Consider the following 22,733-nt stretch of genomic DNA (forward strand, 5'->3'; position numbering starts at 1 on the left):
GCACGACACAAGCCTAATCCCCTTGGGTGTAATCCAAGTCCAAATATCTCGTGATCTAAGAGAGAGTCGGAACAGACGACAGAAATGCTTGTCGGCCTCCATGTCTGTCGCGTTGCGGCGTGTCGTACCGCATCGCGATTGCTGTGTTGTCGATGTACGGGCACCTGTAGCCATCGCAGCCTCCTCGAGTCTCACGCATCTCCTTCACGGCAAACGAGTTACGGAACCAGATTGTCGTGGGTATAAGAACGAGACGATTCCGTTGTCACGTCGTCGTTGTACTGGGAACTCACCATGACTTTCTTTTCCACCCTGCCCTTCCTCTGTCTTGTTCCTCTCGGTATCTGCTCCAACACCAAACCGTACTACAGTGGCGGTCCTTGTGATGTAGTCCCGGTGCCTTCCCAAAATAGATGAGGGTGAGAGTCGAGCGTCTCCAGCAAAATCGAGGAGACGGGCTGCTTGTCCTTTTTGCAACGAGGAATCACCGATTCAAGGAGGGGCCAAATCCAGAAGCAGTGCCCATCTCTTTCCTATCTGAATCACTGCGTCAATCAAACAAACGCCTGGCTTCCAATTGATTCGGGACACACCTGTAAGTCTTAAATCCATGCAAAGAGGTGGTCCAGTATTCATCCAGAACTACAGAAAGGGACACTCGAATAGTGCAAGTGGGGGTGGAGCTGCCAGGTTCCTATCCATTCAACTGGTTCTTCCTATCAAGAATCATCTCAATGGTTTGGTCTCATCTGCATCTCTTGATGTTGCTTGCAGAATTGCTCCTCGTTCTTGGCCACTGCGAGGTGACAACCCCATTCCCAAGGGATGATTGGGTCCATGTGCTAAGGATGAAGATTGCAGGTGATCAATGCCAACCATGTACACTTGTGGTGTTCTTCCCCTGCAAGTCACTCGATATCATACCATGTGAGTTGAGCTCCGTGAGAAAATATCTAGCAAGCCTCAATAATTAGACAAGCAAAACATGTAGTTGATGGAGCCTTCATCACACACACACACACACACACAAGAAAAACATCTTGCACCTTAGATCTGCATAGAGAAAGGAAGTCTTCTTTCATGTAGAGTAGAGCTCATCTTCCATGAATGTTTCTCACAGAGTGAGATGAACACTTACTAACTGTTGTGGCAATAAAGGCTAATGGCACTTCCAAGGACTATGTGCTGCATCAGTAAACCAATTTGTCATACATGTGCATCTCAATTTGTCTCCTTGCAATTGCTTGACAACTTTGACCAGTTTTATTGTGGCCTTCTGACTTCACAGTGTTTCTGTGTCATTCAACATGCTGCTACTGTCTTCCAATGTCATTTGGATTCTTGGCTAAGAGACAATGCACATTTATCAAGCTCACAGTGTGATTTAAAGGTCTGGGTCAAAGGTGTGGACAAATGAGGATCGACTTATGGAGTTCTTGTTCACACTGCAACAAGCTGTGTGTGGGGATGGCAGTTCTTGTTCACTCCATGGTGATGACTTTTGGAGGCCTCAAGAGCTGCTGAATGCTGTGATGGCTTCTTGTGGGAGCATGTTATGCAATTTCAAGTCCAGAAAATTCTTCCCTACTCTGTTCTCTGCATGTTATGCACATGAAGATGCATAACATGGAGGAGTTTGGCACAATTGATTGACCTGTGGACTTCCTTGACATGTGGGGTGATAATAATCGTTGCAGTACAGACCATAATAATCAGTAAATCTATCTTGTACAATAATATAGTAAACAAAGGTTGATACTTCATCATGCTTCTCCAAATTTAATGCAACTTATTTATAGCCCCCACCAATGAACCAAACACCATCTTAGTTTCTTGTTATCATCAGTCTCAAAGTTATCCTAGTATGCTGAAACAAGATCAACAAACATTACTTGTAAACTATTCAGCACTGACCATTATTCCTTTTCAATTGTTCAAAAACCAAAGACCTCATTTTCTTCACAAGAGTGAGTGCATCCAGATGTACTATACTAAAATGTAAAAGCTCCGACGGTTTACGACAAGGAAAAGATTATTATTATCAGCAACACTACCAACAGGGTAACACACTCCAAGCTCTTCTTGTAGCTAGGCAGACAAAAAAGGAGGGGGAAGAAAAAGAAGGCAAGAGATCCCACCAAATTGTTAACTGAAGTGATTCAAGCCTTCCAGAAGGGTCTGCCAGTCTGCCTGTTCACCAAATGCATTCGAGGAGTCAATTAATGTCACACTCATCAACAAGCGTGAATGCATTTACAAGTGATACCAAATGGAACAACTGTCACTTGTGTTTTTTCAATTTCTTCGATTGGAGAAAGCCAAAGTTTTAGATATTTCCAACTTGTGAGAACCTTATGAAGCAGCATCGATGATTTCCCTTAATGTGATGATCATTGACCGATAGAAGTGTTAGTTACGCCTGTAATTGGATGACAACACATGATATGTCATCTGTGCTGTCTCTTTCCAACGCCTCAGTAGTTAATTGCCTTGCCGCTGCTTGTGGATCTGTAGCCTTTCTAGCAATCTCAATTGCCTCTTTATTACTCATGACCTAAATGGAATTCCAAGTAAATACATGTTTTTCTTAGAGGATTGTTCAAGTATGAAAGTTTAGGATTAAAGAAGAAAACCTCCCATATTCCATCGCTAGCAAGGATGAGCAGATCAATATCCGCGGTAACATCTACACAACATACATCAGGATCTGATCGCAAGTGCCATTTGAGATCCTTGTCACCAAAAGCTCGGGAAACAGCTAACTGGCCATTAACTCTTGGGACATCACCTGAGGAAGCAAAAAAAGAAGATTCATATGAAATCTTGTCAAATTAGAAATGACAAAGATAAAAAATATCTTCCATCTTTACATTAAAGTCATAGAACACAGGTATTCTACAAACAAACAAGTGCACAACCTCATTAACAAAGCCTAACTGGTAGCATGAAGCATGGCCATCCAAACTAAGAGAAAGAATGAACATCCATGCTTTTGATAAGTAATGTGACCATTTGACCTGACTCCACAGACTGGTCTGATGCCAGGTGCGGACCATTAGTGAATCTGATGAATCCCAACTCATTTTTCGTAATTTTGTTTTAATGTAACAAGGATTCTGTTCAAGCCTTTGGCAGTAGGATAAAATGATAAGGACAAGAGGAAGGTCACTCCCACCCCCTATCTTCTTCGTGCTTGTTACGATAAGCACTGAAGAATGAGGAGAGGAGTAGAAGATCCGGCCGATCTTGATCCTCCTTTTTTTTACAGATACTTAACATGTTCCTAATGCTCATCCTTCAAATCTTGTTCACAACATAAAGATTTCCCAAAATGTTGCATCATACTGACATATTAACAATAATAAGGAATTCGATTGAAGGACATAAAGCATATAACTGAAATTCATCGCAAGAACGTATGTTAGCACAATGTGATTCAGGCATAGGTTGCTCTATAGTACCTGGCATGATTGAGACAAAGCCACCTGTATTCACAATACTCCGACGTTCGGTGCTGGGATCATGATCAACTGTCAACTGTAGCACTTGTTGACCTTTTGCAAGAACTGCTCGTGAGTCACCAATATTAGCTATCCACAATTTCCTACCATTTATGAGAATTGCAGTAACAGCAGTAGATCCACCTCGCCCGAGATCAGGCCTGTGTGAAAGAATTGCCTCGTCCGTCTTTTCATAAGCTTTTCGAATTGCTACTTTGGGATTAGTCCAAAATTCTTCCTGTATCCATGGGGAATCAAATAAAAGGATATCCATTTTGCTAGCTCTAAATTGCTTAACCTCTTTGATGATATGTAAACTCCACATTTAGCAACTAGAAACTTAAAAGGAAGAAAACAATATTTATGCACCTCTTTCAAAATATTGGTAAATAGATGCTTCTGTAAGTAGGCAGGTACGCTATGTGCCATATGACCATCAAATATAGCAAAGAGACCAAGCTCCTGTCCTCTCATCTGCACGAACTTGGCAACATGATAATCCTCCATTGGATGGTTTACTTTTCCTTTCACAAGGCTAAATCCATATTTCACTTTTGTGTGACCTTGAGAACTTCTCCCTTTACCAGCATCAGATGAAGAACCTGCAAACTAAATAAAGAATTTTTAAGCCCAGAGAATAGTGCCAAAGCTTACAAGTCCAAAGTTCAGCAGAACTGATGCAGGTTATGAACCAGAAAAATAACAGAGGTGTTCTATGTGCATTAAGACCACCAGGGTGAAGACAACTGCAAGTTGTATTGTAGAGAACAAAAAGATCACTACTGCTCAGATATTTTAAGTGGGTTCCAAACTAAAATCTAAAAGACCAGGGCTACAGTCGATCAATAATCAAGAGATTACAAACTTGAAATATGTACAACTAAGAATTAAATCAGACACAAGCAAAGTATTCAAATTGGATCCAGACAAGTCTAGACCTCTGTTACATCTCATGTCAGGTAAAACCTATATTACACATTCTGGAGAACTTTGCCTGTTGAGCTATGATGAGACTGCAAAACAAAAATCTTAACACTTGGACATGAAAAAAGTTGAAAGTTTCCGAAAAGAATGATCTTTTTATCCGAAAATTATTTCGAGCTTACTCTGCAGCCAAAATCTTTTTCAGTGGTAGACTATAGTAGATGACTGGATATATTGATTAAGATTCTCTTAATGTGTTGTTAGAGCAAAGTCTGAGAGATTTTGGTACTTCTTCGATGTATTTACTCAAAAGTTTTCTTTGCTATTAGTTATATAACTGTCAGATTCAGAAACTAGAATATTTGCTAATGCCTTGATCTAAAAAGTTATGCAATTTACAACATCAAGTGAGCATAGCTATTATCATCGATATACCCTTCTCCAAAATTTGCAACTTTGATCTGAAGCTTATTTATTGTCAAAATTTGCTAGTATGTTAATCAAAGCACTTTGCCCAAGCGTGGAAGGAGCAAAATTTTGTCGGTCAAATATGAAACTAAGTTCTCTGCAAAATATTTCATGGCTTAGACAAGAAGCACAAACTAGACGCCAAATCTATTACAATTAACATAACAAATACTGAAAGAAAACAGAAAAAGGGGGCCAAGATCAAAGCTAGAACCCTCAATTCGAACACCACGAAGGTCAAGAGGCACCTACCAGTCGGAACATGAATGCACGAGCTAGGCAGCACACAGACAAAGCTAAGAATCGAAACAGACGGACGAATAGCAAGTTACAGGACTAGGTCTAAGTGCATCTCACCGGGGAGGAGGAACCTCTGGAGCAGCATAATCTACCCCATAAAGACCCCCGACTTCGACAGCACCACCGGCAGCTTAATTCTCGACGTCAAATCCTTGTCCATTGCCAAGATTCGATTCTGACCTCATCCCCACTCGTAAAAGTCTCGTCTTGTCAAAAGGAATCCGCTTCCTGCGTCGCGAAGACGCGCCCATGATCGAATCTCATCGACGCTCCGATTTGGGGGAGGCGGGAGGCGATTAAGTCGTCCAACCAACAAGGGAAAAAGTAATATGAGTAAATAAAGAATAATTGTGGTTTTACATATATACCCTTTACTGGAACAATAAAATACTTTTTCCTAATCAATGAGAGTTAATGCACATTATAATAATAAATGTCATCAACTTAATAATATACTCGCCTTTGTTTGTGACGTCACTGTCGTTACTGCGCAAAGCATGTGCAAAGCACGTGCCGGTGGCGAGACCAGACCACGGATGCCCGCGACAGCGGATGAGACCGGACGAAGGGTTACGGCCGAGTGAACCAGAACCACCGCCCCAAGAATAGGTGCGCAGTCGCGCTCGGGTCGTCTCCCCTTCGACCTCGCCGATGCCGCCGCTCCTGGTCCCGGCCTTAAAGAGGCCGTGGGAATCGCTGGTTCCGAGCTCTCGCCGAGAAAGAAGTGTCCTTTTTATCCGCTGGTTAAGGCGCTTCCTTTTTATCGTCTGAAAGATGTTGTTGAGGAGATGAAGGGTCAGTTGTCGGAAAAGATCGAATCTTGCGGCGGCATTTACCTGACGAACGAGGAAGGTACTGATCGAATCTTGGGGTTTCGCAGATCTTGCCCCTTCCAGTCTTAATCTTGATAGAGGACAGCAGTGGATTGAGATCCTCACCATGTCATGTTCATGTTATGAAGAGGGGGATCGATAAGGAGCTAACAGATTCTGGTCATGGAGAGGAAACGGAGGATCTGTTGCTTGCGGCAGTCTCCAAATCGGTGATTATGCTCGAGGAAGACCGTCTTTGACCTGCAAACACTCTTGCATTTGTGCAAATGAGGTATTTTTGGCTTCTTCTTTTTTTTTCCTGAAGAATTTAGGATATATTGGTATATTATATGCTTCATAATTGGATTCATTGGGATCATTATAAGGATCTCTGTTCATGGTGTCATTTTCTAAATAGTAAACGGATAAAAAGAATGACATTAAATGATTGACGACAGCAACAAGAAGACTCTTACTGGCACAATGTATTTGTTATTGACTTGAACTCAATTGATTTAAGGGATTTTGGCATCCTATGCCGTTGTCGATTGGCAAACGATGTGAACATGCTTTATGGTCAACGATGAAGCAACTATTCGTCTGCTTTCGTGGATGACATCTCATGTTCATTGCGTGCGTGGGCAAAGACATCCAAATGTCTGAATTAAGTATGTGTCGGAGCAGCCAAACATGTCATGGCCCTCTCATTTTTGTTCTTTTGTTTTCATTCCGGATCTTTTTGTGTTACACGCATGCTTGCTTTACTACCATGTAAATGTGATGATGATTCATGGTTGTTCGAGGTTGATGATGGCTCGTTTTAGATGCACAACATAGATAAATGTTAATCAAGCAGCTCTATGTCTAACCCGATCTTGACCCGACTCAATTGTCTGGCATGTTTAAATGTTCGCTTGTGGGGTTTGTGTTTTCAGGATAGATTGTGGATTGTGGTGGCATCTTCACTTTTGATCCACAGGTTTCTCATTTCTTACCGCATGTGGCTGTACCGATTGCATCGTAAATCTATTTGTTATATAATTTTTGGGGTTATAGCTGTTGATTCTCACGAACTAATTAATATGTGATGCAGAGATGCTTATTGTGTAGTCCAGATGAAATAATTGTCTTTGTATTACAATTTTTCACGGAACCTTAAAAGTTTGCATAGTCCTCCTCGAAACGCAAACCTGCAAGTAGTTGGCTAGTAGAGAGATTAGTTGAGGCTTAATATTTATTTATGTTGTGCCATTACCATGATGCTATTTTGACCGGTGCTGTGAGCGGTCTCAGTTAGTTAAGGGTGGTTGATCCATCTAGAACAGGACCTTAGCGGGAGAAGGTGTTTGGTGGCCAATATCTTCTCCGTCGTCGTAACCCTAATTTTGTGTCGTTCCGAAGCTTGCCCCAAACACCAAATGGTTTCAAGCAAGGGAAAAGAAGAAACATAACAAAGGGGGATAACAAGAGGAAAACTGTCTTGTCTTGGGTCTTCTTGTTAGATTGTATTATCCATTAATATATTGATTTTATTGGTTTCGTCTTACAAATTGATAGTTCCTAATTAGTGGAATTGTACAAATAATGTACTCGGTTTCATGTAGTTTGTCTTCTTCGTTAGAAGAGAACACAGAGCAACAAGTTATTAATGTTTAGGTCCCATGAAAGGGACCAAGCTATCTTTAGTCACAAGTATAGTTGGATAATTGGTCATCGGCACCTTTCAAGCTGTTATTAGCATTTGTTCTTTTGCTTCGATGAATCTGATTCAGCTAACTGCTTCGTTTGTCAGGACCAGGAAAAACCTGCATGGGTTGTTAACAAGTATCTGCCCGGGTCCTGTTGGCGTCGCCATCATCTTCTGATGTCCGATTTAAGGGAATTCTCAAGCCAAATTAACCTAAACTGACGGCTTCATGTCTTTATTTGGTCTTAATATGTGTTACATTTAAAGAGATTGTATTTACATATAATTTACATTTGTTTTGTTTGAAACTTAATATGGTGTGTGGCTTCTGAAAGTTGTTCAGTTTTCAGATCAGTCCAGAAAACTAGACTGAATGGTCTTTGTTTCAATTCGGATTTTCGGTTTGACCAGTTCATTTGCAAATTCTTGTTTTCCATCACCATTTGCAAATTTCCTGATGTTTAAATGGGATGCCAAATTGTCTAGGCAGTGTGCTTTGTCGTTGAAAAAACATATATACGACATATTCTCTTTTCCGAAACTTGACTTAGCTCACCTGCCTTTCTTGCTCGAAAGGAAAAGAGACTGCTGGTAGCACATTTGCATCATTTAGCATGCAAAATATTTGTGGTTAGGTTCCAACAGAGTTGTGTTACATGAAATCTTGGCACGATCCTTTCATGAAGTTTGACCTACTTTTGTCTGTATGATTGTCACTCATGCAGTGATGGACTGGACTGGTCCTAATAGCTTTAATGATGAACAATGGAAAATAGTATTGCTACTGTCTAAATGCTTTTTGAATATGTTGGAAGATTTAAGACTTCAGAATAGGAAATGCACTGTCATAACCTAAAGATCATCATAGGCTGCTTGCTATGTAAGAAAACTGTGGTTTGATTATGTCTCATCTCATGAGCTTCCTTTTCCCAGCAATGGATATACACTTATTGGAGGTCTCTTGGTTCTTGTATACGCTGCTTGTTGGCGTAGCAAAGGAGAGTGGCTATTTTGTTTCGCTAATGAAGTTGATACTGGTGACTTCTCGTTCTTGGTGTCACTCTCCAAACTATAGTGAGATCAACAAACAAAGTGGGTGTATAAATGACGGCCTTCCAAATCGAGACCAAGCATATGTTGTAACATTAGAGTGAGAAAGCATGGGAAGATCTCCATGCTGTGATGAGCATGGTCTCAAGAAGGGCCCCTGGAGTTCTGAAGAGGACCAGAAGCTCATCCAGTACATACAAAACCATGGCCATGGTTGCTGGATAGCCCTCCCCAAACTAGCTGGTTCTCTCTCTCTCTCTCTCTCTATCTATCGACTTTCTGTGACACATGTAATGATGATAAAGTTTGCTTGAATGCAGGACTCAATAGATGTGGTAAGAGCTGCAGGCTAAGGTGGACAAACTATTTAAGGCCAGATATTAAGAGAGAGAAGTTTTCCCGAGAAGAAGAGGGCACCATCGTTCACCTCCATTCCATCCTAGGCAACAAGTACCACCTTAGCTTTCTGACCCTTTCCTGACATCACTTGGAATCCAAACAGACACAAAAAGAAGAGAACACCGTATATGAACCTTACCTCTTTCCTCCTGTTCTTCCTCCTCAGGTGGTCATCTATTGCCGCCCACCTTCCCGGCCGCACCGATAATGACATCAAGAACTTCTGGAACTCCTGCTTGAAGAAGAAGCTCATCCGCATGGGCGTCGATCCCAGGACACACCGACCAAGGGCAGAAGAACTTATCGCCGGCCTGCAGCAACATTTATCCCACAGAGTTCACGAAGAGTTCCTAGAAAGGGTACCGCGGGAAGAGCATGCAGCTCAGCTGCAGGCGGCGGCTCGTGCACTGGCTACGCTGCAGTTCCTCGATAGCCTTCTCCAGCCTTCAGCAACGGTAGGTATCAGCAGTGGCAACGTGAACAGCCTTGACAGCATCATTTCTACGATGGAACCCATGAAACTGTTGGAGACAGCAATTCCATCTCTCTCTTCTTTTCCTTCTCCTGGCCCGTCACCAGCGTCTAATTCACAAGCTCGCCACCACTGCTTTACCGGGATGTCATACAGTATTGAGCAGCCATTGGGCAGTGCCATCAACGAGGAATCCTCTTTTGTTGTGCTCAGCGAGGAAGAGAAGAACGGCATGAGAGCCCATGAGGTTTCTTCTCCCTTTCTTCTTCCTCCGCTTTGCGATTTCTCATGGGGAAATGGGGCTGGCTGTAGCACTTCCAACTACGGTGGGAGTCCATCTCCTTCTTCCTTGTGGCCTGAGATTCTTGAATGATGCTCTTCTATATGAATGAGTTTTTTTTTTTCCCTTGTATATAGGAAGTTATGCAGCTCTTATTTACCGTGTGGCACACAGCTTTCGAAAGCATATGTAGACGTTGGTGTGGACTTCTGTAATACTAATACTAGTGTCAATTATTACTGCCATACTTTGAGACTGGTGAAGGAGACCGAAGGTTTCGCCTTCTGCTACTTCCTGCTAAAATGGGTCATTATTTTGGTGGTGATCCTTTTGTGTTGTCATATTCAAATACTATGTAATGAGCAGCCTCCCTGCTTGCAGTATATTGGTCTTTTCCAGACAATGATGTTGGAAGCCCTCTGCACTGCCCTGCCCTGCCCTGCCCTGCCCTGCCAATTCAAGTACTAGATCCTAGAGCCCTCTGTACCTGTTCTTTGATCTTTCTAAAATACGTTAATAACCTATTCGAACTATTTGATGATCTTCTTGAAATATTACTATAGATATTTTATATGAGAGTTGATCTATAACTAATTTAAATCATCCCTTAATCTTCTTTAAATATATTGGTAATCGATTCGAACTTTGCTTTGATCTTCCTAAAATATTTCTACAGACATTCCATACGGAGTTGATTTATGATTGATCTGAATAGTCTCTTAATCTTCTTAACATATTCCTGTAAATATTTTATAGGAAAACTGATTGATTTGAACTACCTTTTGGTTATTTTACCTGAGTTTTGACAAAGAACATCTAGCATAACGAAGGATAACTGGCTAATCTTATATTTGACGATTTATCACCCTAATTTTTTTAGCATTTACAACTAAAAAATATGAAAAAAGAAATTAAATTGAAGCAACGAAAGACCTTTTTTTTAATTCAGTCTTGTTATTCTAATTGAACAAGAAGTAATTTCTAAATCAAGTTCCGATTTCCCATAAATTCTAAAAATATCAGCAATTTTATATTGAATATAAACATATCAAGAATAAAGCATTTCTAGAGTGGATCGAAAGACTATAACCTTGAAATAAAAACAACCAAAAGGCAGTATAAGATCGATTACCTTAATCTACAACAGCAAACTAATGTGCCTTTGCCTATAAGAAATAATTGGAAACCTAAGGACACGAGTGCTTCATGTTTCACATAGTCATGCTTAATGTGCTTATCTTGAACATTTAATATCATGGACTCAACAGAGCATGCATGCATACAGGCATAAGAGACGCTCGACAGACAATGTTTCAAACACCTTCCGAACAATATTCCATTGGCTTTTGTTATTCACAATCTTTTCACGTTTGCATCGATCTGAACACTTCCAAGATGTGCGAATCAACATAGCAGAAGGCAGTGAGGGACAACCCTAAGTCCTTACTTACCCCAACTCCTGCCGCTCGACTCATAGTTCCAATGCCTAAACCAGTACTATCCGATGGAAAACAAGAACCCAGAGAAGAACAGTGAGCAACACCATGAGACCAAGAAGAAGGATTACCTCCACCCATCCGAAAAGGTCCGACCTCGTCCTCAGATCCGCCACGGAACGCCGCAACTTCTCCCTTCTCTGACAGAAATCGCCGAGGATGATTAGGATCTCAAAGATCACATCAAGATCAAGGTGAAGGACGGAGAAAAGAAAGACCTAGGGGATCACCCACCAAGAGATCCTCCGTATCACGAGGCGGTGCATCGGGGGAGACCGTTCGAAGTGAGCGCGGCGACGATCGAAGGGAGGAGAGCAAGAGGGCAGCCCGAGCGCAACGGACGGCAGCGATCGCCGACTTGGAGGCGGGAATGGCTTCGAGTTCCTTCTCCATCTCCTCTCCCTTCTCCACTTATAATTATTGTTTCCCGCTTTGTAAACTAAATGGGCCGTTTTGCCGGCCAATTATTTACGAAAGAAGACCTGTCACAAAAACAATAAACGCCCACTGCAGGACTCGAATCCACGATCAATGGTTTAAGAGGCCAATGGTCTACCATCTGAGAAAGACAACTTATGCTTGAAGAGCTGAAAATAGAACTAAAGATAACAACTTTTTGAATCATCACACAACGATGAGAATAGTGGAATGATGGCAAGCTGTGATTTGGGAGGTTCTCTATCTCGAAGAACTTGGATTTAGGCATAAAGAAGTGAATTATTCGGCAACTTCTCATACCTTCTTTTCCCCTGAATTCACCTACTGTTCTATGTTCTTGTAGCTAGTCCTTTCAATCTCTTTCCTGTCACCCCAGCGGGTAACATCATTGTTCTACCGTGCTTTCTAGCTGGAAGCAGAGTACAAAAGGCTAGAAATCCTGAAAAGAAGCAGCAGCTTTGCTCATGTTTCTAAGGAGTGATCATACATCTTTGGTGCATGTAGTCAGACCACGCTCCCATGCAAAGAAACAAGCAAGAAAATTGAGAACAGAACCTAATTCCACAGAAGTTAACAAGCTGAAATCAGTACCACGGTGGAGGACGCAACAGCAAGAAGCAGCAAGTCCTCAACAGGTAGGACTCTTGACCAACACCGCTCAAGACCTCTCTCATAGACCCCTTCTACTCTCCCTAGATGTAGTAATAAACGAACAGCGCAATCGCCACATTGATGAGGCCTCCGACCGGTGCAGTTGACGAAGCAGCGGCGCCGCTGCGCCCAGCAGTCGGAGATGGAACCATGGCCACCCCTGAAGAAGATGGCGCTGCAGAGCGTTATGCATCAGTAGCCAACTAATACCATATGAGACAGGGTTAAGACGTATATTATTGCCTACGGATATCTTGTATGATTAGATGAAGAGATCATCGATATTATCTGAAAAGAAATGAACAAGTAGATACCAGGAGCTGCACCAGGGCTAGCAGCAACAGCAGCTGCAGGAGGAAAGCCAAATCAAGTCAATTTCCTCTCAGATCAAACACTTACTCAAGAAACCAAATGTCGAAAGAGAGAAATGTGAAAGAGATTGCTGCATGGAGAGAGATCAAAGACCCACATTTGCACTTGCTGAAGTGGGACGTGGAGATACCACAAGCAGATGGAAGGCCCATGGCCCTGGTCATGTTGAGTTTGACGCCGAAGGTTGCCCCCTCCTTGAAGGCGTCACAGAGGCAGGCCGCCGCCGCCTCCTTGACAACCTTCTTGAGGGCAGAGCAGCACTGTGCTTGTGGCTTGGCCTCAGTGCTTCCGATCTCCACGAAGGTGAGGCAGTCGGCCAGGGAGAGGAGCGCAGAGGAGCAGTCCATGGAGGGCGCGGGTGCCCTCACATGAGCCCCGTCCCCATGCATGGCCACAGTGCACCAAACGACGGCCAACCAAGCACAACTCTTAGCTCCAGCCATGGCTGTGGAATGGATTCAAGTTGCAGGTTTTAAGAGAAGGTTACAGGAAGAGGAAAGGGTTGGAGGTTGAAGGTGGGACCCGGGAGAGGAAAGGGCAGGGCATGGTGGGAGGGGGTGGAATGATGGACGGATGCGACAAAGTTGGAATTATATTGGAGTACAGCTTGCAAAATGCTACCGAGTTTGAAGCCATGCAGAGACAGTAACGGACGGCATGGCTTTTTGTTTGGGAGGTGTGTCTCAGGAACACTTAATTATCATGTGAGGTGGTATAAGGGACAAGGAGGATCTGCAAACTGAGACCAGAAATAGGTGTTAGAGATACATTACTGTCGGAGAGGTGAAGTTTCAGTTCCCCAGAATCGGACAACTGTTGCAAGACATCAGTTGGAATTGGACAAGTTTGCCCCAAGAGCTGTAGCATCGGTTACTCTGCTTTCACGTCGAAGGAGAGAAGAAGAAGAATAAGTACATGAAGATGGATTTCATCACGCGGTAGTAGATATTTATGGGAATCGTATTTACATCAGACTGCCGTGAACTAAAGCTGAGCTAGCGAAGACAAGAGCAGACTGCACAGAGGTTAATTACATGCAATATACGACAGTGGCGAATGCAAGATTGGCAAGGAGTACAAGAAGCGAGGCCGGAAGTTTTAGTGCGCCGGAGGACACTGGTGGTGCAGCAGGTGGTGTGGCAGATGGCTGGAAGTGAGGGCCAGGTGGAGAGGCAGGTGCAGTTGGCAATGCAGGTGGCGAGGGAGTTGGAGTTGGAGTTGGCGGAGGGTTTGGTGGCGGCGTAGCAATTGGAGACGGTGGCGTAGCAACTGGAGTCGTTGGCGGCGGTGTAGCAACTGGAGTCGGGGGAGGGTTCGGGGGCGGCGTAGCGATTGGAGCGGATGGCGGAGTTGACGGCGATGCAGCAGGCGGTGGTGTTACAGGGGGTTTGGGTGGTGTCCTCGGAGGTGATCTGGCTGGCGGAGTTGCTGGTGTAGGAGTGACTGGAGCAGGAGATGGCGGTGGTGATGTCGATGGTTCCGGAGATAGCTTCGACGTTACTACATTTCTCGAATAGATCGTTAGGATTACACTATCAAGATTCATATGAGCTTACGATGTCTGAAATATCTCAGACTACTTACATGAACGAAGGTTTTCTGCAGCTGCAAGTTGAAGGAAAACAAGACGACGGTGAGGAGAAAGAAAAAACCTGAGAGCAACCAGGAACAAGAACGAGGGCAATACTGCATACATACCACTGCAATGCGCTGGCGGAAGGTGGCAGAAAGCAGGGAGACGAGAAGCAAGAGTGGCATTCACAGGCGCTCCCAGAACCGAAGCCTTCAACACCTCACAGAGGCACTCCGGGACGAGATGGTGAATGCCGGAGACAACGCCACAGCAATTCTTACTAGGTTCCAACACATGGCCGCCGTTCTCCAGATACGGCTTGCAAAGTTTGATGTGCGAACCAGCATCTGAACAGTTCAAAGACGAGGAAGGCCGCGGCGCGTCGGCGGTAGCGGAGGCCAGCGAGAAGCAAGTGGCCACAGCTGCCATGAAACAGAGTAGTTTAGCCATCATAGCGGGTACGAGATGGAGACTGTAGTGATACGTCTATATGAAGACATGAGAGCAACAGCATCCAAGAAATGCGTTGGCACAGTCAACACTTCTGTTTCCCTCGAGCCTATCAAGCGTTATCCACTGAAACAGTCCCAATTATGTGGAGCAGCTTAGATTTTGGAGGTTGTTGACCAGCATTTATCACAAGTCAAAAGAGACATTTGATTTAGTACATCAATTTGTCCCTGATTGTTAATCCCACAGTCTGTTGGTGGCTTTAATTGCCGCATATTTGTTGACCGTCGTATGTTTATCGGCATCGATCGGGCATCCTTCTGGGCGTGCATCATTTCGTGACATTTGAAAGTGTGTCCTTAATCGTGACGTAAAAATTAGGCCCACGGCCCATCATCGTGGGCTATGCGACAAATCGGACCACGTTTCTTGGACGCACTGCTCGTGGGAACTTTTAGATTCGTGCCTGATCTGATCAGAAAACAAAACAGAACACGTTTCACTGCTCGTGCCGGCTTTTAGATTCGCGCATTAGGATCTAATGGTGATCATGAATGGAATCAGGCGGCGGCAAAGTGCTCCTCTATGATCTGATCCCAAAAAGAAAAAAATAAGGATCTAATGGTGACCGTCGTATGTTTATCGGCGTCGATCGGGAATCCTTCTGGGCGTGCATCATTTCGTGACATTCGAAAGTGTGTCCTTAATCGTGACGTAAAAATTAGGCCCACGGCCCATCATCGTGGGCTATGCGACAAATCGGATCACGTTTCTTGGACGCACTGCTCGTGGGAACTTTTAGATTCGTGCCTGGTCTGATCAGAAAACAAAACAGAACACGTTTCACTGCTCGTGTTGGCTTTTAGATTCGCGCATTAGGATCTAATGGTGATCATGAATGGAATCAGGCGGCGGCAAAGTGCTCCTCTATGATCTGATCCCAAAAAGAAAAAAACAAGGATCTAATGGTGACCGTCGTATGTTTATCGGCATCGATCCGGCATCCTTCTGGGCGTGCATCATTTCGTGACATTTGAAAGTGTGTCCTTAATCGTGACGTAAAAATTAGGCCCACGGCCCATCATCGTGGGCTATGCGACAAATCGGACCACGTTTCTTGGACGCACTGCTCGTGGGAACTTTTAGATTCGTGCCTGGTCTGATCAGAAAACAAAACAGAACACGTTTCACTGCTCGTGCCGGCTTTTAGATTCGCGCATGGTGTTCATGAATGGAATCAGGCGGCGGCAAAGTGCTCCTCTATGATCTGATCCCAAAAAGAAAAAAATAAGGTTTAATAATTGGAGATGCGGGGTATCGAACCCCGTACCTCTCGCATGCAAAGCGAGCGCTCTACCGTTTGAGCTACATCCCCCTTCGTGCTAAACTTGTGTTGTTTGATATACGTTTGACTATCTCAAGGTTTGGGGTCAACGAGGACGATGGCAGCGTCGGCCTCGAGCCACGGGACGAGCTTTCACGACGTGCTGCGGTCACCGCGAGCGAGGTTGATTGATGGTAAGCATGCTCGGGCTGCGCACCTGCAAGGCCGAGGGGCGGCTCTAAAAGGATAAGAGTCGTAAATCCCACGGAAACAACAGCTCTTGACGCCCATATCACTAGCAGTCAAATCAAAACAATCGTAGGGAAACCCTAGAGATCGCAACTTTGAGGGCGACGGGAGGAAGACGATCTCAATTTTAAACGTAGGCATAAAACCAAAACAATCGCAAGGAAAACCCTAAAGATTGCGACTTTGAGGGCGAGGGGAGGAAGACGATCTCAATTTTAAACGCGGGCATAAAAAAAAGGGTAACAAAAGGGGCATTCCGAGAATTGAACTCGGGACCTCTCGCACCCTAAGCGAGAATCATACCACTAGACCAAATGCCCTTTAATGTTATCCCGTGTACTTTATCTTTTATAAATTGAGTTTGTCTGTCTTCTTCTTCGTTCCAATTCTCTATGGAGAGGAGTGGTGTCCTCCACTATCAACGATGAATTGATGAGCGCAGAACAGTTGCACGGGAGGCAGATGGGCGTGTAGTGCCGTGCTCGTGCAAGGCTGACCTGCAAACCAAAGAGAAGAAAAGAGGATGCTGAGCTAAAGTTGGGCACACTCCTTTACTACCACTGATATCATCCTCATGTAGAGTTAAAGTTGCAGAGCTTAAGATTGAGCAGCCCGCTTAACCTGCTCGGATTTAGAGACCCTTTCTCCTCCCCCAAGATAAAGAGTTCACCTTTGGTAAAGCCAACCAGCCTCACGTGTTAACACTATACTCTGTCTAACCACAGCTTAATCCTTTGCGCTTTTGCCTTTTCCTCCTCCCCGTGGAGCCAATGGAAAGCTACCACGGTTCACAAACATTTCTCGTAGTCAAGCCAAACTCTGCTTCCATGAAGAACACAGTTAGGTTCTTATTGTACGTAAGTCGATCGTAGAGATAACGAGTAGGATGGAAAGGAGACCAGACAAGGAGATACGGAGGCCATGATCTATGGCTGCTTGCTGGTTGACAGCTTCAATGGACCCGAGAAAGATCGGAGAGAATCTCCTTGAGAGTTGGGGAGCTTGTGGCCTAAAGCTGAAGCCCTCCTGCTCATGGTAATGTGGCTTTAATGGCATCTGAAATGAGGAGGCCCTCTTCGGTCACTTTCGTTTTCCGCCTTTATTTGCACCGGGAGAAAGTGACGATGGAGGAAAGACTATGCTGTTTCATCTCTCCTTTGTCTGTGTCATGGCCATTCTCTTGCTATCCCGAGCGGATAGCACTGTCAGCCAATGGGAGATATCGAGTGTGAGCAGGGATGAACCGGAACTATTTTCCACAGTAAAGATTACTTGTCCCTGTCCAGGTGCCTGCGGAGGCAGAGGCGGTGAGGGAATCACCACAAAGAACACGGACAAATGACAAGAGCTCGATGACACTCTGCCAAGCGCTTCGGTGCTCACCCTGGAGACTGCGCGTTTCAACGCGACCTGAGTCCAAATCACAGTCTCGCACCCCTACAGCAAAAGACATTGGAATTTACGGCTTTACCTCCCCTCCAAAACGCCTCCTCTTCCTCTCTCTCTCTTTCTCTCTCTCTCTCGTCACTTTTCTGTTGTTTTCTTCTGCTCTCCCTCTCTCTCTCTCTCTCTCTCTCTCTCTCTCTCTCCACTCCCCTCTCATGCCCCAATTTGACTTGTGCTAAAGCTAAAGTGATCAATGATGCTGCAAGCCTGCAACCCCCACGAGACAGAAGAGAGAGGAGGTGGGAGATTCCCGCAACGAGGGGGAGGTATCGTATTGTATTGGGTTATGTTGTTGTCTCGTTGGCTTTTGCTTTACGAAGGTCAGCAGTAGCAGCAGATCTCCTCTTCTTCTTCACCCCTTTGACATGCGTCTGTCTGTCCGTTTGCCTCTCTCTTTCTCTCTCTTTTCCCGCCTCCCTTGTCTTCTTCTCTTTGTTTCTTTCACGGAGTCTCTGCTTTGGAGTCCTTTTTCCATGTAGAGTTCGAATACCAACGCACGCAGCTACGCAGCTAACATAGATCTTGGGAAGCGAGAGACTCTCATGTAGCTAACATGAAGTTGGATCCTAATCCATGCATGATCACAGTGATGGCAGTCAACACACGAAACCTGTATAGAAAAACTCCTGCTGATGATCCGATTGCAAGAAGACGGAGAGCAGATTGATGTGAAGGAACCTTCGTATGTGATTGAGATTGATGTTAGGCTTCTCCGAGAATGTCCTCCTCGTCAGGAGGAAGAACTAAGCTGACAGTGAGATATACGTTGTTCTCACAGACGGATTCATTGATCTGAAACAAATAGAGGAATGAATCAAATCCGAAAGGAACACAAAGATGCAACCTTGTGGTCTTTCTCGTACGCTGCTACCCCACCCAAGTGTGCTGGTGAGTGTCAGCAGCCACTCACATGCACCTCCCTGCCAAAAGAGACCAGCTTTGGGGCTTCGGGCCTTTCGGCTCTCTTCTACTTGGCTGTTGTCCAAGCACCAACACCGGCGCGCGCGCGCACACCCCCCAACACATCTCACTCCTCCCGGCTGTCAACGCAAAACAAAAAGAGCTCCTCACGAAGTTTCCTCCCCTCTCTATCCGCCTCCTTGCCGTCCTTCTCAACCATTACAAAAGGGGGGAGGAGAAGCCCACGACGCCGCACCCATTCCCACTTGGATCCCTCCCCACAGTTACCACCTCCTCCGTGCCCTGAGCCTACGAGTGTCACCAAGGTACTTCCTTTGATTTCCTATCCGATTAGGGTTCTTAATCGTCTTGGATTCCATTGCGGGTCACTCGAGAGTGATGTGAGAAAGTTATGATTCTGATATCCTTTCTAGGATTTCTTTTTTCTCCACTTTACTTGCTTTCTGCTATGGAAAATTAGAAAGGGGTTGAGAAAAGACATGATTTTGGCTGCGTTACACATACTGATTCTACCGGAGCAAAGTCATGGGGTTTGAGATAGTTCACCTGAAGGAGATGTTTCTGTGGTTTTCATGGTGTGGATCTCAGTATAATTTTATCCCCCTGTTGAGATGCAACCATCGATCCTTGTTTTCTGGGAAGGATTTGTTTTTGTTTGTACTAAGTCGACCATGGATTTTTAAGTGCATTTGCCATGTCTTCTTCTGTAAACAGCATGAGTTAGTATTTAGCTTGTTCTTCCTGGCAAAGGTGTCTGAAAGATATGATTTTGGATGGTCAGATTGTCTCTATGTTTCTTCACCTAAAAATTGCTGGAATGATAGATCTTATCTTTAGCACCCATAGGGTTCCATGTTTGAGCACAAATTACTGGGTACTGCAATTTCTAGATTTTTGGCACCGTTATTGCTTCCTGTAAATGTACTAATTAAGCTTAATCATGCTCTCAATTAAAGCTTGTTCTTACTGTGTTCTTCTTGCTCCTGGAATTTGGATCTGGGCTTTATGTCTCCTGGGATATCTCTTCTTCTCTCTTGCTCCTAATGTATTATGATTTGTGTGATTTTACATTTTTTACTCTACTATGATGCTTAATTCCTATATCTAATGTTCATAGCTCACATGGTATTTATATACTTTTATTTTGTCTTTAAATCTTATAAATTCCCATGTAGACTGATAAAGTTTGCTTCTTTATCTAACATATCTCTCCTTTGTGTCTCCTTCAGTGATTCCAGTAGATGGAACAGCACATGGATCTCTTAGCAAGAAAAAGCAGGAAGAGAAAGGCAGAAGAAGAAGCTCATGTCATACCTACCTTCTTCTTAGATGAGCTGAACCAAGACCTACTCGAGAGGGTCCTCTCCTGGCTGCCTGCTTCAACCTTCTTTCGTCTCCGTTCGGTGTGCAAGAGATGGAGATCTGTTGTCACCTCCGAGACATTTCGTGTTGCTTGCTCTCGGATACCCTTCAGAGAACCGTGGTTTCTTATGGTTGATCAAGATCTTGACCACTCGATTGCTTTCGACACCAGTGAAAGGAATTGGAAAAGTGTCAGTCATCTATCTTGCATCCCGCAAAGCCGTAGTTGTAAACCCGTTCCTGTCTGTGCATCTGGCGGTCTTGTGTGCTACCGCACAGACTCTGGCAAATTCATTGTGTCGAATCTCCTCACAGGGTCATGCCGTGAGATCCCACCGGCAGGCCATGGTGGTGAAAGCCATGCTTTACAAGCAGTTGCCATGTGCTCTACTCCAATCTATCCATCTTCATTTAAGATTATACTAGTCTCGGGTAAATCACCAAACCTTGCTTTCAGAGTCTTTGACTCCATGAAGTCTACATGGGAAGATGAAGTTATGTTGGCTCAGAAAGCTGGGAGTTCTTCAGATTCTCACGTATCTGGAGATGAGATCATTTATTTCCTTAGCAAAGCTGGAGATGTCATTGCCACAAACATGCAGAGAAGCCCATCAAAACAATACTCATCGGTTCTCATCACAGAAGATGGAGAACAGGTAGTATATTTCCTCAGTGAAACAGGAACTATCGTGGCTTGTAATCTTGCTCAGAAAGCATTTTTCGAGTATCCTAGACTTTTGCCTATCTACTTGGAGTACTCGATCGACGTGGTTGAGTGCAACGGAGAGATGTTAGTGGTTGTCTTATCAGAATTTCTGGAGTCTGCAAGCCTGAGAGTCTGGAAGTTCTGCGAGGAAAGCCATTCATGGCAACAAGTAGCGGCCATGCCACCATCAATGTCTCATGAGTTCTATGGGCAAAAAATGGACATAAACTGCACTGGTTGCCAGGACATGATCTTTATCTGTGCCAACTCAAGTGAATGCAGCAGAAATATAATGCTCGATATGGCGGCTGATGAGTGGGTTGAGCTGCCCAAGTTTTATGTGAATGGAAAGGCCAAGGAGTTCACGTCTGCCATCTCATTTGAGCCAAGAGTGGAGGCTACTGTCTGAGTGCTGAAGAAATTTTGTAGGACTCTTATCTTGATTTCATTGTTTGATATCGTTATTGCAACTGTTTGCTACTGTACAATGATCATATAGTCGTGCAATGTATATGTTCCTTCATGGTGCATTTTAATCCATCTTCTGATGCCAAAGGAAAGACGGTAGAACCTTTGCCCATAAATTTCCATTATTTGCCTCTCAAAAGCAAATGTCTTTGTTGTTATATTATGCAGCGAGGCACAAACAATTATGGAAATTTCCTCTGTAACTTCTCTTAGCCTGGCATAGACTGGATCGTCGACTATTTCCTAGAATTGTACTGGATGTCAATGACAAGGAGCGATTCATTTACCGAAGAACACAGGTACGTTACTAATCCGAAAATATATGGTTTATTGGAGAACCCAGTTATGCTGCTTTAGCTGTAGAAAACTTTAAACAGTGCGTCAATGGTCCCGTTAATGAACTTTTCGTTTTCATGTAAACATATGGTGCTCTGATTCTGTGTCATTGCCCTTGAAAAATCTGGATTGAAGTCCTTTATGTTTCGCTTTTTCTCCAGCTCTCTTCATATTTTTGTGTTGTTTGGTTTAAACTCAAGGATTTGCTCCGAATTTGTCCGGAGTACAATCCATGATAGAATCTTATCATGTTCAGTGAGCAACTGGTTCAATTGACCTTGCAACCATTTTCTACCTTCTCTCAATACTAGTAGTAATCGAAAGCTAGATCTGTGTTCTGGCATTCTTGATTCCTGGATGACAAATTGCTATACATGAAAAAGAACAAAAATCCATGTTGAAGTTACAAGATTCAGCATTCAAAGGGCATATTAAGTATTGAGGGCTTCAGTTTGGCACTAGAGATTTTACTTCATTTACTTCTCTGTAAAAAACATATTAATCAGCAATGCTCCTTTATTGGTCATCTTCTAATGTTTTCCAGTGGAACCACAGCAGTAAACAGATGGTCTGTTTCTTCTAATGATCTCTCAATCTTCCAAAAGGTTATGTTTATTGGAACTAAGACTCATAATCTTTTGCAGGATCCAGAGATGACAGTAAGAATTCCAGTTCAACTGTGTTTTCCTAATAGAATGCACATAGTAAGCCTTAATACTGGTAGTTCATCTCACATCATTAACTGAATGAGACACAATCTTTGCAGTGTGGTCTCAACATTTTCCCTGCATATTAATCTTATCCAGAACATGGATTTACAAAGATGAATCATGGTTATCAGATCTTCCAAACCATCTCCAAATGTTATCAAGATCTCACTAGATGTGAAATGATTTATACTGTCAGGCTGAAACTATCAAATTAATCATCTGAGAAGGTAATGGTGCAATCCACATCCAAGTAGGAAATCAACCCAAGCGTGGATAATCACTCACCTTGCACTGCACCGACAGCATAGTTCTCCAGAGACCTCAACAAGACAGCCAATA

The 22,733-nt window shown here is 43.8% G+C and overlaps 4 protein-coding genes, 1 long non-coding RNA gene and 2 other non-coding genes across 16 annotated transcripts; 3 read left to right on the forward strand and 4 right to left on the reverse strand.

Annotated features, from left to right (window-relative positions):
- Positions 1-2,014: 2,014 nt before the first annotated feature.
- Positions 2,015-6,177, reverse strand: LOC103969227 (probable protein phosphatase 2C 10). Of its 5 annotated transcripts, XM_065129979.1 has the most exons (7): positions 6,029-6,177; positions 5,250-5,959; positions 3,870-4,102; positions 3,645-3,738; positions 3,462-3,566; positions 2,634-2,788; positions 2,015-2,554 (listed from the first exon to the last, which is right to left on the reverse strand). In XM_065129979.1, exons 2-7 carry the CDS (start codon positions 5,275-5,277, stop codon positions 2,414-2,416), a joined length of 756 nt encoding a protein of 251 aa, XP_064986051.1. In that variant the 5' UTR covers positions 5,278-5,959; positions 6,029-6,177; the 3' UTR covers positions 2,015-2,413. The 5 variants fall into 5 exon arrangements, with proteins under 5 accessions (XP_064986051.1, XP_009380977.2, XP_018675144.2 ...); XM_009382702.3 differs by having other exon boundaries at positions 3,462-3,738; XM_018819599.2 differs by having other exon boundaries at positions 3,462-3,738; positions 3,870-4,109.
- On the forward strand, positions 6,159-8,040 carry LOC108951545 (uncharacterized). Its single transcript, XR_001976003.2, has 2 exons — positions 6,159-6,296; positions 7,797-8,040. It is a non-coding gene; the product is annotated as an uncharacterized LOC108951545 (long non-coding RNA).
- A 755-nt stretch (positions 8,041-8,795) lies between these two features.
- LOC135625798 (transcription factor MYB93-like) lies at positions 8,796-11,375 on the forward strand. The gene is made up of 3 exons (XM_065130885.1): positions 8,796-8,830; positions 8,913-9,191; positions 9,307-11,375. The coding sequence occupies exons 1-3, from the start codon at positions 8,796-8,798 to the stop codon at positions 9,983-9,985; spliced, it is 993 nt and encodes a 330-aa protein (XP_064986957.1). The 3' UTR covers positions 9,986-11,375.
- Positions 11,376-12,266: 891 nt separating this feature from the next.
- Positions 12,267-13,385, reverse strand: LOC103969228 (non-specific lipid transfer protein GPI-anchored 31-like). Of its 2 annotated transcripts, none has more exons than XM_009382709.3 (3): positions 12,947-13,385; positions 12,792-12,824; positions 12,267-12,637 (listed from the first exon to the last, which is right to left on the reverse strand). In XM_009382709.3, exons 1-3 carry the CDS (start codon positions 13,290-13,292, stop codon positions 12,519-12,521), a joined length of 498 nt encoding a protein of 165 aa, XP_009380984.2. In that variant the 5' UTR covers positions 13,293-13,385; the 3' UTR covers positions 12,267-12,518. The 2 variants fall into 2 exon arrangements, with proteins under 2 accessions (XP_009380984.2, XP_009380983.2); XM_009382708.3 differs by having other exon boundaries at positions 12,267-12,652.
- Positions 13,386-16,174: 2,789 nt separating this feature from the next.
- On the reverse strand, positions 16,175-16,247 carry TRNAA-UGC (transfer RNA alanine (anticodon UGC)). The gene has a single exon. It is a non-coding gene; the product is annotated as a tRNA-Ala (tRNA).
- Positions 16,248-16,693: 446 nt separating this feature from the next.
- On the reverse strand, positions 16,694-16,765 carry TRNAP-AGG (transfer RNA proline (anticodon AGG)). Its single transcript has one exon. It is a non-coding gene; the product is annotated as a tRNA-Pro (tRNA).
- A 1,205-nt stretch (positions 16,766-17,970) lies between these two features.
- On the forward strand, positions 17,971-21,420 carry LOC135585463 (F-box only protein 13-like). 5 transcript variants are annotated; one of them, XM_065129985.1, is made up of 2 exons: positions 17,971-18,157; positions 20,042-21,420. In XM_065129985.1, exon 2 carries the CDS (start codon positions 20,054-20,056, stop codon positions 21,287-21,289), a length of 1,236 nt encoding a protein of 411 aa, XP_064986057.1. In that variant the 5' UTR covers positions 17,971-18,157; positions 20,042-20,053; the 3' UTR covers positions 21,290-21,420. The 5 variants fall into 5 exon arrangements, with proteins under 5 accessions (XP_064986057.1, XP_064986054.1, XP_064986055.1 ...); XM_065129982.1 differs by lacking the exon at positions 17,971-18,157 and adding an exon at positions 18,184-19,117; XM_065129983.1 differs by lacking the exon at positions 17,971-18,157 and adding an exon at positions 19,136-19,387.
- The last annotated feature ends 1,313 nt before the right edge of the window (positions 21,421-22,733 follow it).

This window comes from Musa acuminata, chromosome BXJ2-10, assembly GCF_036884655.1.
Source record: "Musa acuminata AAA Group cultivar baxijiao chromosome BXJ2-10, Cavendish_Baxijiao_AAA, whole genome shotgun sequence".
Taxonomy (NCBI): Eukaryota; Viridiplantae; Streptophyta; class Magnoliopsida; order Zingiberales; family Musaceae; genus Musa; species Musa acuminata.